This window comes from Onychostruthus taczanowskii, unplaced genomic scaffold, assembly GCF_017590055.1.
Source record: "Onychostruthus taczanowskii isolate IOZ18803 unplaced genomic scaffold, ASM1759005v1 scaffold9, whole genome shotgun sequence".
In the NCBI taxonomy this organism is placed as follows: domain Eukaryota; kingdom Metazoa; phylum Chordata; class Aves; order Passeriformes; family Passeridae; genus Onychostruthus; species Onychostruthus taczanowskii.
The window spans coordinates 8,318,961-8,338,057 of NW_024506993.1; the positions used below are offsets into that span (position 1 = coordinate 8,318,961).

The 19,097-nt window shown below is 42.5% G+C and overlaps 1 protein-coding gene across 3 annotated transcripts in view; it reads left to right on the plus strand.

Annotated features, from left to right (window-relative positions):
* FHIT (fragile histidine triad diadenosine triphosphatase) overlaps positions 1-18,026 on the plus strand; it is a 520,344-nt gene extending 502,318 nt beyond the window's left edge. For all 3 annotated transcript variants that reach the window (XR_005954219.1, XM_041425830.1, XM_041425831.1), the window contains 2 exons: positions 9,721-9,824; positions 17,157-18,026. Coding sequence is in view for 2 of the 3 variants with exons in the window: in XM_041425831.1 (XP_041281765.1) it covers positions 9,721-9,822 (102 nt within the window). In the remaining variant the exon portion in view is untranslated. The remainder of the gene's footprint in view (positions 1-9,720; positions 9,825-17,156) is intronic.
* The last annotated feature ends 1,071 nt before the right edge of the window (positions 18,027-19,097 follow it).

Here is a 19,097-nt window from a genome sequence, read left to right on the forward strand (position 1 = left end):
TCTTCAATGTGTCTATAGAAATTACAAGTTTAGATATCCCTTAAGATGGTAGAAAAGGTCATTTTGTTGTCTTTTCTACCCCATGCCTCAGTGAAATATTCATGGTACAGCTCAGGTATTGGGCTTGGGTTTAATGTTTCGTTGCATTGCCATCTGTTTTGTTGTTGCAGTTGTTGTTGTTTTGTCCCTTGGAGGGGGCTGAGGGAGCATGGAGGCATCAGTGAGGGATGCTGGCATACGAGCCCAGACCTGATGGAAAAGAGGAGCAGTGAATCTGCAGGAGAAGAGCAGCTCCTTTGATCCACACTCTTCTTTTTCAACATTAAAAGCCCTTCTGGTGAAAATCTGCCTTTATGCATGTGGCTCATCACTAGTAGATGTGGTAGGCTCTGTGCCTCCTCAAAGGCTATGAAGCCACATCAAAGTAGTCTTTTATATTATTTGTAAAGTTCATTCATATGACAGCAGAGACATTGAAGCCCAGCTCCTCACTGAGCCAAATGGCACTAACAAGGTCCAAGGGTGTGTGTGCAGCAGAGCTTTCCAGAGTGCTGCAGTGGTTCAGGGGCAAAGGGCAGCACAGAGAAAGGATGAGCCTGCAAGAGGCTGCAGAGCACCAGGACTTGGCAGCAGGTGCCCAAGTCCCTTGGCCACAGCTTGACCCCAGCTGCCACCACCCAGCTGTCACAGACCTGGGGACACCACAAGGACACAGAGACCTGGGCAGGGAGGGTTTCTCTACAGTGGGTTTCTCACAGGTGAGTTTTAAGCTCTTTTGTGACTGTTTTTACTGTAATGAGACTGTTTGGCCCATAATGACTCACCAGGATTTTTCAGATGCTTTTTGATCATCTTGCTCTTTTTCAGCATTTCCCTCTTACTGCTGTTGATTTAAATGTCATGACATTTTAAACATGACTTATTATAACAAAACAGTATATAAAACAATATGCTGCATAATAAATGCAGCCATATTTTTTTGAGTGAATGTTAAATGAGAGCAATTTACTCTTCAACCTATTTTACTACCTACTTACTAGAGGATATTGGCTGCCTAAATCCCAGGGAGGCAATCTAGGTGGTGAAGTAGCCTTGAAAGGCTGAAAGCCAAAGAAGTATTTGAGGGGTGCCTGGGGGGAAAGGCTGACCTGGGGATGTAGCTTTATCCAGGAGTGTTGTGATCCAGAGCACTGTGGGCAAAGCAGAGCAGGCAGGATCATCCTGGGAAGGTCTGTTGGTAAGTGAGGGGTGCCCTGAGAAGCACACACAAAATCAGCCCCCGTGGTTCACCTCAGATATGTGGTATGTGTCATTTCAGACCCTGAAGTCTCCTTGAAATCCTTCTACAGTCAGTGGAGGGAGTGACTCAGAGTATGAGTTACTCCAGGACACATTGATGGAATGTTTTCATCTCCACTTCACAAAGTGTTGCAGTGGGTGAGGAATTTTTTTAATAGAAATAAGCTAATTCCCCAGAGAAGAAGAAATATACTTTGACCACTATGGGCTCTTCCTGCACATCCCAGAGATGTGGTGAGAGAGGTGGAACTCCGCCCTAGAGATGAGGGCATGCTCCCATTCCCCTTCGTGGTGCACTGGCTCTGTGCCAATGCTACAGCACCTGCAGCTGATATCCTTCGTGCTGTCAGAAAAAGACAAAGAAAGCAAATAAACCAAATCAACCTCCTTAACACACATGTGTTTTCCTTGGCATGTCATGAATCTTATTGAGAGCATGGCAAATATTTGTCTAAAGTTAAGAAGATTACTGAGGGAAGTTGTGACTTTGAAACTCACTGCGGCAGGAGCCAGAATACATCACCCTGATTCAGGTACCTCGAGGTTATCTCTGCTCCTGGAGTGGGATACGCACATCTCTCTGCAGCTCTGACCTCTTGGGAAGAGGCTTTCAGTCAAGTAATGCATGCACCTGCATGAAATTTTTGAATCACTGACTCTATCCTTGATTAAAATGCTTTTCCTTGATTAAAAATAGCCTTTTTCCCAATGAGTAATGTTGCATGACAGGCTGTGCACGCAGGATAAGGGTTCCTCCAACATTATCACACTGATGACATTGCCATTTCTCAGCCAGGTCTGTGTGACACATTTCTCATGAGTAGACAGCCCTCCGTAGCCAAGGCCATTAGGAAACTCCCCACAAAAATCCACCTTCTCTTCCCAGGTGAGGAAGACTACAGAGGCGTTTCTAACATTATTTGCTAACTTGGAGGACAATGGCATGGTGAAAATGTATCTAAACACTTTTATAGATTCTTGCCTGGATTCAAATCAGGTTGTAAACAGCAGTTCCCCAAGTCTTTGGCAAGACTTCTTACTCCAGTGGATATTCCTTCAAGTATCTTCTTTATAATGTGCTCACTTTCCAAGAATTTTATCTCAGTTGGAGCCAAACTGGAAGTCTGTCAAGATCTGAGCTCTTCAGAGTGCAATCTGCATATTTCACCAAATGGTAAACGTGTTTTCCATGCAACTGTTTTTCTGCTTGTGGGCTTGCTTGTCTTTTATATTTTCAAAAGCAAATTTCTTAAGATTCCTTTTATATTTAGTCTTTCTTTTTTTCTTATCAGAATTGTTAGAAATGACGGTTTGCAAAGTTTATTTTAGTAAAGCACTTAAACATGTATGCTTAAGGGTTTTACTTAACCTTTATGTGTTTTCACAAAATTCTCTTCATCTAAGTGCTAAATAGGGTGCAGTTATTCATATGTGAAGTGTGGGGTTCAAGTCTTTCCTCAAAGCACAACAATAAAACTGAAAAAATATTTGCAGTCACTATGACAAAGAGTCAACAGGAGGGTAAAGAACCACCACTCTCTAAAACACTCTTTTGATAAACTGAGGTTTCCAGTGGAATATATGCTTTGCAGCAATATCAGCAGCTGTGAGGTAGCAGCGTATTTCATGCAGAAACAGTAAAACAATTGGAGAAGGATTTTCCAGTAGATACTTAAAAAATTGTCTCATATAAAATGCAGATAATTTAGGCTTTTTCCCCATCTCCTTAAATAATTCAGATTTAATGCAGCATGTAAAACCCACCCCAAAATCAGGGATTTCTGATTCATGCAAACGCAGATATCTGTATGATATAGAATCATAAGCAAAGTCAGCAGATGAGAAAATTATAGGATGTGGATATTTTTTTCTGCAGTGTTCACTGTAAATTAGAGCAATTAAATTACAGCAGTTTTGTAGCTGTAATTAAATATGGAGACGGGCCCAGAGATGCAGAAAGCACTGAACTGCCTGAGCTGCTCAGGCTGGGAGGGGGAGCAGTGGGAAAGGAGCCTGGAAAGGGGTCCTGATCCCACAGCAGCTGCTGGGGCAGAGAGGCCTCCAGCACTGTATTAACACAAACTCTGGTGAGTTTTCTGTGTGGTCAAGGGGGAGCCTGCTGGGCTTGTTCTCTGCCTTGTTCTTGCCTTTCCTGGGCCCTGAGCAGAGCTGGGGCGATGCTCAGCTGGGAGAGAAGCCCAGGTCTGGGAGCTGCTGCAATGATTTTCCCCACAATGATTTTTCCCAGGTAGGTGGAACAGGATGGGTAAGGCCATGTGATTTCAGCATCCCTGGGAAGCTGCTTTGTGAAACTGCTGTGTTTCATCCATTGTTCTTTCACTTTACATTGCAAGTCAAGTCGAGACTTGAGGCACAGCTGAAGGCAAATGGGATGGAGGCAGGAGGCTCAGACTGGCAGAGGAGGGCACCTACCAAAAAGCTCACACTCCTTTCAGCAAGACAGCAGAGAGTAAGGAAAGGCTGGAGCATAGCAGGAGGTACAGATAATAGCAGTAAATGCTGCATTTAATCACATTGTGCAGTGGGGTGGAAATGAAGTCTTACTCTGAGGTTATAAGTGAAATACAAAGAGAAGTGAAAGGAAAGAAAGCAATGGGGGAAAAGAGCAAGGAGGTCAAGACCAGGGGGAACAGGGCAAAGGAAACAATTCAGGAGTTAAGTTGTAAAAGCAGTAGCAGAGGAGGCTTAGATGGCTGGAAGGCGTCACCAGGACCAGGAGGCTCCCAGTATCACCAAAGGGCTGAGGAGCCACAGCCAGCTCAGCCCTGGAGCTTTTCCCCCGAGGGGTGTGGGAGCTCCCCCAGAGCTGCAGTGCAAGAAGAGGAGCAGGGGTGTGCTCTGGAGTGTTTTGGTCACACGACTCTGCTGCCAGAAGGGGTTTGGTGGAAGGAAGGTGTAGCAGCAGCCCTGGGATAAAGTTTGTCTCCAGCCTCTGGAAAAAGGTTGCTACTGAAATTAGATTTTCAGCCTCCTCATGGTTCATGTGTTAATCTGATGTTGAGATATCACTCTGAATATTTCACCACAGTATAGCATTTAACTATGGAAAAGGTGCCTGGATATCCCAAGGTGTGTTGGTAATAATAAACACCAGCAGCTGGGTAAAGCCTGATCTCTGATTCAAGCCACTGGCAAAAGTTCATTCTTTTTACTTTTTGGTAGCTGCTGGTTTTGATAATACTATATTTTATAATTGCTGAAGCAGCTGAGTTTTGTTATGTTGCTGCAGTTTTGTGTAATTACTCTCCATCACTATAATTTTTCTTTTAGTTAAATGCATTGGAGGTTATAAACTCTTAACTATCAACTATAAATATTCATGGGGAGTGAGAACAGTTCTAACTACCATAAAAGCTCTTTCCCAATAATTTTGGCTAGTGCTGTGTATTTACACAGGCTGCTTTTCTGATGGTGTTATGGCATAAGTAGAAAAAAAAATAATATACATATCACTTCAAGCAACAGCCAGCCATAGACCCATGTCCCCTGTAGTCGGCTGTGCTGAGAATTCTGGGCTCCTCCACAAAAGGGCAAGAAGGAGAGGTCCCCCAATGTGAATGTGCTATAAAACAATATTGTGTTTCCCTTAAGAATTGCAGTGATAAAAACATAGCCCATTCTGCAGCACTAGCAACTTTAATAAAATAACATAAAGCACAGCTGTCAGGTCTGCCAGCATCTCACACTGGGAGACATGAGTGAGAAAATGAACACTTTTCACAAGCAGAAATATTCAAAGAGCTCCACTGTTTACATGCAATCAAGACTGACAGTCATAGATTATTGGTGGAAGAGCATTTTCTGCTTGAGGTGAAAGAAGAGGATAATTTATCAGGAGCCCAAGAAGTCAGACATCAGTAATGATCTGCTTGAAGAAGGGCACATCTTAGAAATAGTGCATTTATTTCTACTGCAAGGCAAGAAGATGTTTGGAGTTAAAAACACGAGTCTTGGTGCTTGAAGAATGCTGAGCAGATACAGTGTGTAATTTGCTGGGCAACTGCGATTAGAGAACTGACTAATGTGTGTCCCAGTGCTTGTTCAGAATATTAAAAGAAAAATTTAGCATACTAGAGATTGTCTAAAAGAGCTGCTCATGCTCTCTCATCCTGTTCCCTCCTTTTAGTGTTATCCAAGCTCTGCTGAGGACATTGCTCACCTTCTGTTGATGCTCAGGGTTCAGAGACACTCCTGTGGAGTCTCTACAAACAGGTTTGGTTTTAGAGAATTTGGGGCTTTCGGAGTTTTGCAGTAAAACATTTTGTCCACCTGGTGCAATGCTTTTGCATCACTTTTCTCTTATGAAAACAGGCCAAGTACCATGTGCTTTGAACTGGTAACTAATTTGGAGCTCTACAGAAAAGGTTTTATAGGCTCACCTTGCCTTAGTGGGCGCTGAATTTGCAGAAATAGAATTGTGTACAGAAAGTATCACAAACTTCAAGCTAGACTGTGTTTGGATATATCCGAATAAGGATGTCAGCTCAACTTATCCAGCTTTTACTCTGACAGGGATAGGAAAGGTGGATAAATCACTAATTTTTATGGATGGATATTTGGCAAATAGAGGCACTTTTTTACCCTTTAGCTTGAGCAGAACCTTGGAGTGTTCTTGAGGTGCAAGAGAGTGTTGCTTCCTCAGATTAATCCAAATTTTCAGTAGAAGTCAGATGTTTGCAAAGATTCACAGCTAGGACTTGGATGTGTGTATGAACATGAACACACTCTAAGGCACAGAATTCCCTAAGAAACAAGTAACAACTGTTATGTTTGTTCCCCACCTGAATTCTAAATCAGTACAATTTGTAACTGAAATATCTATGTTCTCCTCTCCTGAAAGCAGCTTTACAATTTAGCTAAAATACTACAGAGACTGTCTTAATCTCTCTTAATTAAAACAAACAAAAACATTTTACATAAAGTACAATTTACATAAAGTAAAATTTTACATAAAGTAAAAAAAAGTAGAAAGTAGCTTCAGCTTACAGAGGCCCTCATGGGGAGAACTGAACCTGGCTGAAATGTACCTTACATAAGAACACATGAAATAACCAGGTGAGACCAAACCCATCCATGATCACATTCCCTTGTCACCATTAGGGATCCCTAGCAGATCCTGGAGATTTGAAGAACCAGCAAGGTGCACAGGAGGACCTGCATTGTGCTTTTCAGTTTCCATGGATTTGTAGTATGTGCAATCCCTGAGCTAGAGCTGATATCAGCAACCTTTATTTTGTCATCTGTTTGTGATACTGTTGATCTTGAACCTGCCAAATGTTTAGCATCCAGAACACCATGGAATGTTGTGGGGATGGAACAGACTGTAAATATTACCTAGTCCCAGACTGCTTCTGCCATGGACAGGGACACCTCCCACTGGACCAGGTTGCTCAAGGCCTTATCCAGTGTGGCTTTGAGCACTGCCAGGGCTGGGGCATCCACAACTTCTCTGGGCAACCTGTGCCAGCTTCTCACCACCCTCACAGTAAAAATGAGCTTCCTAATATCCAACCTAAATTTCCCCTATTTCAAGTTGTACCCATTACTCCTTGTCCTGTCATTACAATTCCCAATGAGTTCCTTTGCCTTCTCTGTGGACTTCCTTCAGCTACTAAAAGGTTCTGTGGGGTCTCCATGCAATCTGCTCTTCTTCAGGCTGAACAGCCCCAATTTTCTCAGCCTGTGTTCATAGAGAAGGTGCTCCTGTCCTCTTATTAACTTCTTGGCCTCCTCTGGACTCCTCATCTAGCAAGGTGATCCATAATTTAATTATTTTGCATCAAAGTGGCTCTCTCTGTGCTTTGGCTTATACTGGAGCTGCAGGATGGTGGTGTCAGAGAAGGGTAGGAGGCCACCAGAGGTGATTTTCCCAATACCTCCAGTGTTGGTTTGGTAATATCACAAGCTAAGTGGCTCTGGGGTGATAATTGTGGATTGCACCTCAGAAATGACTGGCACAGTAAGAGCTCTGAGCACAGAGTAGTCCTAGGATGCTGTGTGGGGTAGATGTAGCAATTTTATGCTGAAATAATACTCATCTATAAGTCAGTTAACAATGAATACCTTGGCTGTGGCAGTGGTTTAACACCTCAGGCTGTTGTTTGACATTCTCAGTGTGCCCACAAAATGTGGAGGCACCTTTTCAGTGAGAGAGGCTCGAGATGCCTGAGCTGAGCTCCCATCCAGGCTGGGTTGCTCTGTGTCCTGGGGGCTGTACATTGGCAGCCAGAGCTGCTGGGCTTCCAGGAAAGTTTCAGGATTCATTGCTGCTCTCCATACATCTGTTTTAACCTCAAAGATTGATTATTTTTAAAGGTTAGCTGTTATGTAGCAGAAGAAACCCTCACCTTTGCCAGGTTTGAGAAGACACTGTGGTCTGTAACTGCACCGTTTTAATTTAGACAACAAAAGCCATTGCATTTTAACCCTCCTTATTGCTACTCACTTCAGTTTTCTTGAACAGTAAAAAAAATATCACCACGTGCCAGTCACACCCCCACTTTACCAGTCTCCACATGGAGACAGCTCTCTCCTGGATTGTGCAGAAACGAGATAGCAAGGGAGAACAGCAGCCAAATCATGTCACTAAAAGCAATTCTTCTGGATTAAACAAGAAGACCTTGAGGAACAGGGGCAGCTCTCCCTTGCCTTCCAGCTTTTGCCCGCTGTACCTCCTACCAGGTTGAATGAGCAAAACTCTGCTTTTTTTTCAGAAAACAGCTCACACCTCAGTCAGATTTACCACCACTTGCCTTGTCCTGGTGCATTCTCTTGTCCATAGAAAGTACAGGATGATGGATACTCTTTCCAATAACTCATTGCCAGGTCACCCTGTGGGTGTGTGCAGAGGGTGACAGCAGACCTGTGGACCCAGGGCATGTGCTGATAGTGTGTACACTGTACCAGTCCCTGCCTTTTAAATCTTTCTCTCTTATTCTGTGGCATTATTACAAGATGGATTTATAACATACTTAGTACTAATGGAACAATGAAGATTAGTCTTCTCTGAGTCGAACAGTAATATACTTTAATTTGCCTACAGCTACTGCATTGTATTGGCATGAAAGGAAATGGCTTTCTAATGCAGCTTCATCTGCTGAGCAGGGGGAATTCTATGCTGCAGAGTGTAAAACTACATGGGACTCTAGCTGGCAGCAAAATTCAGAGTAGGAGAAACATAGCATAAATAAAAGTATTTGTGAGTTGGAGGTATGCTAACAATCCTAGTTTGTTGCTAAACATTCCATATACAGTAATGTACTTTGCTTGGAGGTTCATGATGGCTTCATCTTTGTTTTTTCACCACTTCATCTTCTATACTATAATTTTTCCTGGAATAAGAGGTGTAAATTCTTTAGTTTTCAATCTTTTTGTGACATTAACAGGAAGTTGATATTATGAAATTCCTTAGAAGCACTGGTGCAGTTAATGCAGTCTGTGCTGTGCTCTAAACCTAGAGAATCACTGGAATCTCAATGCTTGATCCGTTAAGTAAATGTTTCTGCTGTCTGGTGTAAATGCTGCCTTCACTTGACAAGTGTCAGGCGTTCTTTGAAGGGACATGTGCACAAACAGTCACTCAAGTGCCAGTATTTACCCTAATATGGAGCTCCCTTCTTCAGGAAAGCAGCAAAGCTGTCAGCTTCTCCCTTCTTCTTGAGTGGCAAAGGAAGTAATTATCATGTCTGAGACAATATCATGTAACAGTTACTGCCTATGGGATAGAGCAAATTTTTGCGGGCACAGTGTGCCAGTTGGACCCAAAAATTATATGTTCCTTATACTTTTTTTTTTTCCCCCCAAGAAACCAATGAAATATAATTATGCTTAAAATAACAGGTTTTGTTTCTAGACCAGGGATGTGTCTTGCTTTCAACAATGGCAGGCAAGGATTAATGACTTACATGCAGAGAAGGAATGAAAAAAAAAATATTAATATAAACTGCTGTTGGGAAACAATTGCAACAGGGCTTTGTTATCACAATAGGTCTTTGATAGGAAATGTGGTCCCATGAGAAGAGGAAAAGACAGAGAGAAAAATTGACAGGAAATAGTGACAAGGTGTCCAGCTCACTCCACTGGTGGGGTGAGTGCTTCAAAGGACCTGAGTGTTTTCCTGTTGTTTTACCTGCCAGCTTTGCATCAAAGACTCACAAGGTGTCTGACCTCAGCCCACAGAGCTGAGCCTGTCCCTGCCTGTCCCTCACCCTGGCACTGGCGCTGTCCTTGTAAATGCAGCCACTGTCACCACTCTAAACCAGCAACCTTCACCCTTCCTCTCTTCATCACCAGGTCCATCCATCCTGAATACCCGTGAATAGTTAGATTCATTGCCCTAAATTTGACATTAAAACTGAAAAAATAATAAACTGACTTTTTTTTCTTTTCTCCCTGAAAAAGCTGCAGCGACACGACAAAGATGATTCCCCTGACAAGTGGAGGACAGAGGAAGAAATGGCAGCTGAAGCAGAAATTCTGAAGAAGTATTTCCAGGAAAATTAGAGGTAACGATCTGACCATTGACTTACTCCTGCAGCACCCAAACCTTTGCTCAAGCCTCCAGAAGCTTCTTGCAGACAGCAGGGCAAATATCTAGAATGAAACAAAAGAAAACAAAGCTCTTAATTTTGTGTTGTTTCTAAAAGGTCATGGCACTCCAAGAGTGGCTGAAATGACATGCTCCTTCTTGAACAAATCAGCACCATCCTAGAGCATTTTGTTTCCAAAAAGCAAAAATAATGGTGTATCTAGAAAAGAGAATCATCAGCATTTATTTAAGAGGAGTCTTTAACCTAACATATCCTCCCTCTGTTTTTAGGACAGAAAACAGCCCTGGTACCCCTACACAGAGCTATAACTGGTGTGTCTGTGTACAACCACAGATGCATATGCACCTATGCATACAAAATTGCATCAGAATTCAGACTATAGATTGCATAAGCAAATTCTAACCTCACCTGTCAAGTATTAAATGATTTGATCAGTTCAACTTCCAAAACTAAACCTGCTGGAAAACTGCCTGTTCTGCTAAATTTTCCACTGACCTTAAAAGAAAAAGATTTGTAGGGAGGAATGGAAGGGAGAAAACACTTGGCAAACACTAACATTAGTGCTCTAGAAATTGAGTTTTTCATTTTGTACCTGGAGTCCCGGAAGCCAGATTCTTCCAGCAGAAACGAACTGGCCCCCGGAGATCAATGTGAGTTCGGCTGGGATGTAATACTGCAGCAAGGACGCCAAATCTCCCTCTCCCCTGCTCCCCATATGCTGTTTGCCATCACTGAGCACTCTCACTTCTCTGTCATTTCTGACTGTTTCATGTTTTTCCTTTGAAGAACCAAAATCCCAGAAATAACCTTCCTCTCTGTGTGACTCACTGCTTGCAGCGTGGCTTGAGAAATCTTGAGCTAAACCACACATTGTATGGGTGGCACTCTTAGGTGGCAGCTCTCATCTCCTGTGCCATTCTGCCATTTGGATGGCATTTTGGATGACTCCATTTGGAGTTCATCAGACTTCCCCTTCCATTTTTTTTCTTGCATCGTGACCATGCTCTTGTCTTCTCCAGCCAAAGGAGCTGTGCCAGCCCTTCTGTGGATGCACAGAAAAAGCCATGTAACACATGTAATTCCCATCTGTGAAGGAAATTTCTCCCCAGCAGCTGGACCTCCAGGGTTTGGAGCAGCAGGGTTTGGGCTACACGGTCACATTTCTGCAGTGGCTGCTGGAGTTGCATTTAGACACCCACTTTTCACCTTCTCAGAAATATGCTGCTCAAAAGTGAATTACTCAGCCAGGAAGAGCATAATGCATGTGAAAGGACTCTTCTCTAACAGAGACATGATGTGGTGCTTCATCTGTGGCCCAGCAACCAATGAACAGTACTTAGGGGAAAATGGCACAGCCCTATTCCAGTGTGATATTATTTCCCTTTATTGATTTGGTAGGTTTTGATGTGATTTTTTTTTTTGGTCTCTTCAGAAATGAATTGGAAATGCATTTTTTCCTAAAGATTCTCAAAGGTTGGAATTAAATCCCCACATATCAATAAAATGTTCTTTATCTCTTCTGATACTAAACACAAAGCTGGATAGATGGTATAAATCCTTGCCTGCAAGAAAATTCATGTGGCTGGACATCTATTTCCATTTATTATGAAAATGAGTCAGCATGTGTCTTCATGGATGACCTCTTGATACATTTCCGGGGATATTAAGGTCATTACCTTTCCTAGAACAAACTGGTAAATTAAATCTTCCTGGCATCATTATCATGAGAGTGTCTAGTCCTTCCAACCCTTGATTCCCAACATTAGGCATCACTGTCAATCTCTTCTCCCCAACATTATTTTGCTTCTGAGGTTTAAGGTTTTGAACCTGAGATAAAGGTATATCTATGCACCTTCTGTATTTCTCAGCCTTTGTCTTCTCTCTTAACCTTGCTTCTAAAGTGATGAAGATTGAAAACTTTTAGCAAATTAACCAGGCTAAATCTGTCCTTCTTTGAAGCTATTTTTTATTTTTGTATTTCACCTACAAAGGATTTATTTTGCCATTTGTGGCTTTACCTGAATGACGCTTGAGTTTTTTTCATGCAGCATAGGGAAAGTCAGAAAAAGCTCAATGTGGGTGTTCTGCAGCAAATAAATAGTGTTTTTTAAGGCCTCATGCATTATTTTTGTACTTCATTATTTTGTTTAAGAAGCCCAGCTTAGCTAGCTTAGCCTGGGCAGACTGAGCTGTGTTTTAAGGCTTTTCCAGCTACCCTTACTTTTATCATGAGCCCTTCACCACCTGCCACAACTCCTGTATTACTGGACAAGGTCCAGTAGCATCTTTTACCTGTATTTAGAGACTATCTGATCAAGAAGGACTTGTGAGTAACTTTTTCCTAATAAATACTTGAGTAAGGCAACAAGCTCTTAGTTCTCTCCCTACTTCATTTGCTGCTGCTTCTACATCAGTCCCCAGGTGACCCAAAATATCCACTTGCTTAAGGAAATGAACACATTTAGCCTTGCTAAGTTTACACCCTTAAGAAAATGCTTATCTTTAAATATTTTATCTATGTGTGCAATATGAGTGAGTGAATTTGTGCTTTGCATGTGTTTCTGGTTTTCCCCTGGGTGTCCCCATGCCACTGTATCCCTCCTCATTAGAAGGACTTGTTCTTTCTGCTCACCGAACTGTGTCTGCAGAGCTGAAGCTCAGGAGAACTTCATGTGACTCTGGAAAAGAGAAAGAAGAGGAAGGAAAAACTTTATAGGGGGAGAATATTTAATATAGAATTTCCCCAGTTAGTCACTCTTGTTAGTAGCACCAAGATTTTACCTCTTTGGAGCCTCTTTGGGAGCTGTTTCTCATTCTGTGTGGCTGTGCTCTGGTCAACTGTGTTTGGTAGCTTGGCTGCTTTTTGAGATGGATCCACAGGGAAAAGGTCCTTACTCAAAGAGCAGGATTGGATGCAGCACCCTAATTTCCAAGCCTATTTTCAGATGTGCCTTTTGAATTTTCTAGCTATGTATAGCTGGGTGTTTTGATAGTCTGTTTTGAGCATTTTAAATTGCACATGCCAGCAAAAAGGCTAAAGATTAAAAGACTTTAACCTTCAGATAGTATGTGAAAAATGTTTCTCTTCAAAGGCAGCTTCAGTCTGTGTTGTTATTTCTGAAGAAAGAACCAGGCTGCACAAGTTTCAGTAGTTTTCCTATTTTGTGCATAACTGAAGTAATACTTTTATGCCATTAGAAAAGTAGTCAGTCTTCAGTACAATGTCAAAATATCCCTTTGCATAAAGAAGTTGACAGTGATATTCTGTTGCCAAGTGCTTAGAGTTACAAATATTCAATAGCTTTTAATTGCTTAAGCACCTGAATATTTTGTGTCCTGCAACATGCCAAATTATTGTAGAAATCCCATCAAATAATGTGTCCTGCACAGCCTTGAAGGATTTCTGATGTCAATTCTCCCCCTTGTCCCCAGTCTGGCAATGTTTCTGGATAATATAGTCTTTCCAGCTTTTCCAGAGAGTATAAATTTTACTTTTTTTTTCCCCCCACTCATTCTTTGAGAGCACTCATCCTGCCTCACAGCTGCCTGTTCTGCACCAAGATCTTGGCATGTGTGAAAAAATGCTGTTCTATTGACTTCAGCAGGAAAATTACCCCTGATAGCAGCAGCTGGCCAGGGGGGAATTTAAACTGGCAATTTGACTTGCATCTGATTTTGCTCCAACATCTCTGGAGTGTGACAATCCGTTCTGCATACATGAGAGTGAACACCAATCCCATCACTTTCCTTAAATTTAGGCAAGTATGACAAAATGACTTGCAATACCCATCTTTGCTTGTTTTACTGTAAGAAAAACCCTCCTATCATTTCTGGTACTTTAAAGTGCATAAACCCACAAAGTAATGGCTATGTCTGTGGTCCACAGAGCGCATCTGGGATGCAGTGAGGACAGTCTGCCCCAGAAGATGCTGCACCTGCACTGTGGGCCACAGAGCAGGTTGTCCCCTGGGTGGGCACCATGGGCGTGGTGCAGGTATTTTCTGCACTTGGTGCTGCCTGTTGGCAAAGCAGAGTCACCAGGCAGCTTTGAGAAGCCCAGGGAGCATTTTCCCACTCTGGCATGGGAAATGGGAGCAGGGACAAGGGGTGCAGCAATCAGAGACCCTCAGTATTTTCAGAGCCTCACTTGATAAAGCAGGGCAACCTTCTGAGTGCTTACACTGGAGTTAAAGTCAGGTGGTGCCAGGGCCTGGGCAATTCCCAGAGGGCATGGTCTAGGAGCTGTTTGTGTGTAATCCTGAAGTAAACACACATCCCAGTAATCTGCTATAGATTTGTCTGCACTCCAGACTTAAGTGCTATTAATTATCTCCCCCACTCAGAAGCCTCCAAGAAGCATTAATTAGAAAGCAGGAGCTGGCAGTTTGCTTGCCTGTGTGAAACTATTATGACCTGAGAATGAAGTATAAACTTCAAAAGAAACACATTTTATGAAGGTCACCTTGAAAAATATCATAAAAATCTGTCAGAAGAGAATGCAGCACTCCAAGTATGCATTTCAGTGTGACATTATGCTTTTAGTAGTTGGAAATAGCAAAGACAAGATGGATCAGATCATAGGGTCTGTGCTTTTCCACCCAAAATTCTCTTTTTTCTGCAGTAAGTACATATAAAGTAATGTTTTTGTCATTTCAATGGGATGCAAGGAAAATTAATTATCAACACAAATCCAACAAACATAATCTGGCCCTTGCTGGTATTTTTAAAGTGTAAAATATCCAAACTCTCCAACCCTGCATCAGGGAGAAGGTTTATACACAGGAATTACATTACCTCTCCAAGGTGCAAACAGCCAGAAGTGGTGCAGTGACTGTACAGCAGTGACACCCAGACTAGAAAGCTCAGGGCAAAAGGCTTCCCCAAATAAATGTGCTAATTGCACAACAGCCTCAGTGTTGAGGTTGATTATTTTTCTGGTTGAAAAACGTGATTTTTTCTTATGAAAACAGAGCTACAGGAGAGCTAGCTAGAGTTATAAATGAAATGTCATCCTCTTGTGGGAGGCAATGATGTTCCCCTCACACCCATTCCAGCTCTGTTTTGAGGCTGGAAGTAGTACTGTCCTCAAAGTTATACACCTCATTCTCTGGACTTTCATTTCCCTATAGGTGGCCATTTAATTCATTAATTCCACAGAGCACTGGTTGGATCCTGTAATCATGGCTACAGTAGAAACATCAGGGCCAGGGACACAGACACGATTGTACAGCATAAATGCAAAGCAGCAAATGCTTTACTGTTGGTGAAGAAAGCTGACAGCCAAATGTTCTCTTAACCTGCACATCCAGCAGCCTGAATGCCTACCTGGGCTGCCTGTCAAAATCAGATATTGTCAGTGGGATCAGGTCTTGATTCATCTTTGGCTTTGTGTGTCACATTGTCTGAGAGGAAAATGGGGAAAGCTGAGCATAAGTGGTGGACATTTGTCTGAGGACCTGGGGTAAAAGAGCTGAGGTACAGGACGATGCTGAGCTTCAAATAAGGATGATATCAACTGTGACTAGGTATTCTTACACCCAAACCTGTGCTAAAATGATGCTAATCTCTTGCCCCCAAAGCTGCCAGAGGATGCTCTTCACAATCAGCCAGACCCTCCTCGGAGCAGATTCTCAAAATACGTGCCAAGTGATTCACAGGCTGCCATCGAACTGTCAGTCAGGAGGGGCTTACAATGGAAACTGTTGCTCAAAATGCCGTGGGAATGGGAAACATATGTTTCAGTGAGAGAGACAATCAAACAAAGAAGTGGGTGGCTGGGGAATTGCAGCCACAACAGCAGCAAGATCCGAGCCTCGCGCGCAGCCCCGGGGAGCGAGTTCGGGGGCCATGCCCTCATCCAACACTTGGGTAACAGCTTTGTGTTTAATAAGCTGAGATAATTTTCCCAGTGTTGAAGCCAGCTCTAAACATGTTCTGAAGTGAAGGTACAAAACGGAAGATACCAAGCCAAAAGCCTATTTCATGCTCAATTATTAGCAAAGGTTTGTATCGTGGTATCCTGTTGCTGTAGCTGCTGCATAATAGAACTGCCCAGAGAGACTTTGGAACCAGCAACTCGAACATGACCTCAGAGCTTCAACACTGCCTTTGTGTGAGTGTCGGTGTCTAGGCTGTGTGGTGGAAAGGCATTAATAACTCCTGCAGTAAGTAGTTATTTGAGAAAGGAAGGGAGTGATGGATGTTGGAAATATGTTGGACTGAGCGTACTTGAGGTTCTGTTGTTTGCCAGGATGTCAGTCTCTACACAAAAGCAGAGGTATTGCAGGAATAAACTCAAATGCCCCATTTGTGTCAGCACCTGGGGCTGCTGCAAGCCTCCAGCTACCACTGCAGCAGCACCTGTGCCATGAGTTTGTGCAGGGATTTCACACGCAGCTTCCACAGCTTCAGGCTCTCAGCACTTCTATTTCTCTCCTTTAGGAACACCTTCCACATCTGTCATGTCACCTATTACAGGTCTTTTACGAGAATGGACCACCAAGAGATGCATAAAATTGGGGCAGACATGGCAAGAATTGCCCCATTCATTCTCCAGTGTGGGGGCATTTTCTGGGTGATGCTTCCAAATCACTGGTGTGTAATTCCTTGGCATTAGGCAGAGTCCCACCACATGGTCAGGATGGATGAGGATAAACAAGAGATGATAGTCTTGAAAGATTATTTGTAGGAGCTTATATAAGAGATCATGAGCCTCAAAGAGTCTTGCATGAGGTTATTATAGCAAAATAGATTTTGAAGTGTAAGAAGCTGGATTTGATGACACAAGATGCCCTTTCTAATCCTTTGTTCCTATGAGGAGCGGTCAGCAGGGCTGGGGACTGTGCTGTCTTACTCAGGGACATCAGAGAGGTGGCCTCACTTCATGTTTGTTTTTTGTAAAATGATCCTGACCTCTGTCCAAGGGTGATTTGTGAGTTAGGAATGAAAAGCACGATGTGAAAGGCAGGCATTGCTATTCTTTGCAAGTGCAGTTTATTTGAAAAAGCAGATAAGAAATCTGATAAATCTCTTTCTTGCTCTGGTAAATAATTTTAAAATAGTGGTGTGCAAGGCTTTTCTCCTTCCTCTGTTGCATAGGAGCTGCAATGTGCTGTGTGGGGATTTAACACTGAACATTTCCTTTTGCCTACTGCTGTCAGGACTCCTGTCAGAACACACTAATGAGCACCTAAGTCGTTAGTAATAAACAGCCTCACATTTTGTCTTACTAACAAAGATCAAAGCTGCTATTATATGTAATGATCTGTTATGTTTGATACTTCTCAGGTAACAAAGTGTTTGGAATACTTCCCAAGACACCAGAAAGTCCCCAGAAAGAACAACCTCATTCTCCAGTTCTCAGTGGCCCTGGAACTGCAGCTCAACAATTTTATTATGTTCTACAAGTATGGGATTCTTCCATGAAAAATTTTATTGGACCTTTGGATATCATCAAGGTTGAATTCCAGCTAAGACAACTAAACAGCACTGGTTCAAAATATTGCTCCGAATTGTAACTCATATTTTTCTGAATTGTGTACTTGGGAATGAATCTTTTTAAATTGTCCCTTGGCCTAAATAGAAATAAAGTGCCAGGAAAATCAAGTAGCTACTGCGTTTAGGTACGTTATAAAGTGTTTACTCCTTGTGTGCTCTTTGATTCAGTTACTGTATGTAGGCTATTTTATCACAGAAAAATTAGATCTTTTAGCAGTGTGGCAATTCATACAAACCAAGACTTTGTTACAGACTAGCCAAGATAAACTTGGAAAGCTGTTTCTTCTTCAGGTGAGTTCTATAACAAGAAATATTAAGCTTCCTGAGATCTTTCTTTTTTCTGTTCTTTTAAAGCATTATGAAAAGGCTTATCTTTTTAAGTGACACAAAACACTTCTGTAAAACAATTAATATGGGAAGTTGCTCATGGGATAGTAATCACATTAGGGTTAGGCTGGCATGAATGGCTGCTCCCAGCCATAAACAACGAGTGGGAGCCTCCCACATGGAACAATCTCTGGGCAAGAAATGCTGTGTTGAGAACCCTGCACAGGAAGAAACCCACCATGGGTTAGTTGTTGATTGCTAACACATAATACAGGAAAAGAAGGCAAACAACAGATGGAAGAGAGAAGAAATGAGTCCGTAAGATCTGCATGAAAAGAGCACCCATAATCCTCCTCTGGAACTGCAGAGAAGCAAACAACCAAAGCTTTCTGTGTCCCCCAAAGTCAGGATGAAAAACAAAATGTCCCCAGGTCTTTCAACAAGAGTCATGCTGAGGGAGGCCACAGGGTGCAGAGCCTGTGGAGTCAGGTCCAGACCAGAGCCTGGTAGAGCTTTGCCTGCCTGGCAGCACAGTGTGATCATGTTCAGAACAAATTCAGCTGCTTCATGATAGTCTGTCCTGGAGGGTTACAGCCTGACCTGAGAAGTATGAAAATGCACAATGGATGAGTTCTAATCATTTTCACCAAGTCTCTCTCTGTTCTGCAGAGCCACTCAGTCCAATGACTTGAAGTCCTTATGCTTGTCAAATAGAAATACTAGAGCAAAATCACTGATGTTTGATTCCAGTTTTTACTGTCGTGCTATTTAAATATTGCTCCTGAAAACCACTTTGATTCAAAGACTTACCATGACCCAATGTGGCCCCCAGTATCTTCCATTAGCCCTTTTAAAAACTGTACAGATTGTAACACTATTTCTTTTTCTGTGCAGAGTAAATGAAAAGTCCATTTTGATGGTGTCTGCACTTTTTAGACCCTGAGCAAGGGCTGAATAAACAGGAAATGAAGGTCAGGGAGCAAGAAGCAACAGAGAAGGTAAGGTGAGCAGAGAGAATGGTCAAAGATGCTGGCAAATGGGCCAACATAAATGGTTGTCCTTTTGCACTTTAGCCTTTCAAGTTGTTGTGATTTCACATAGAATGAAGACAATGGTTGTGCTGCTGGGCAACACTAAAGAAAAACCTCAGCATCAGTTACATTTGCAAGGCATTTTCAAACCTGCTGCTCAATGGCTTCCTATTTATTATGGAATATTCTGTATTAATTCTGTAGCCTGTGATGAGCAGGCTCTGTGCCAGGCATTTTGCATGGGGGCTGCAGAGCAGATGAGTGCTGAGCTCCATGGAAGATTTCATTTGTGTAAATGAGGAGGCCGTTATCACAGCACTAAAGGTCCTGGTTTTAAAAAAGGCCTCCTGTGACATTATGCACAAAACAACCT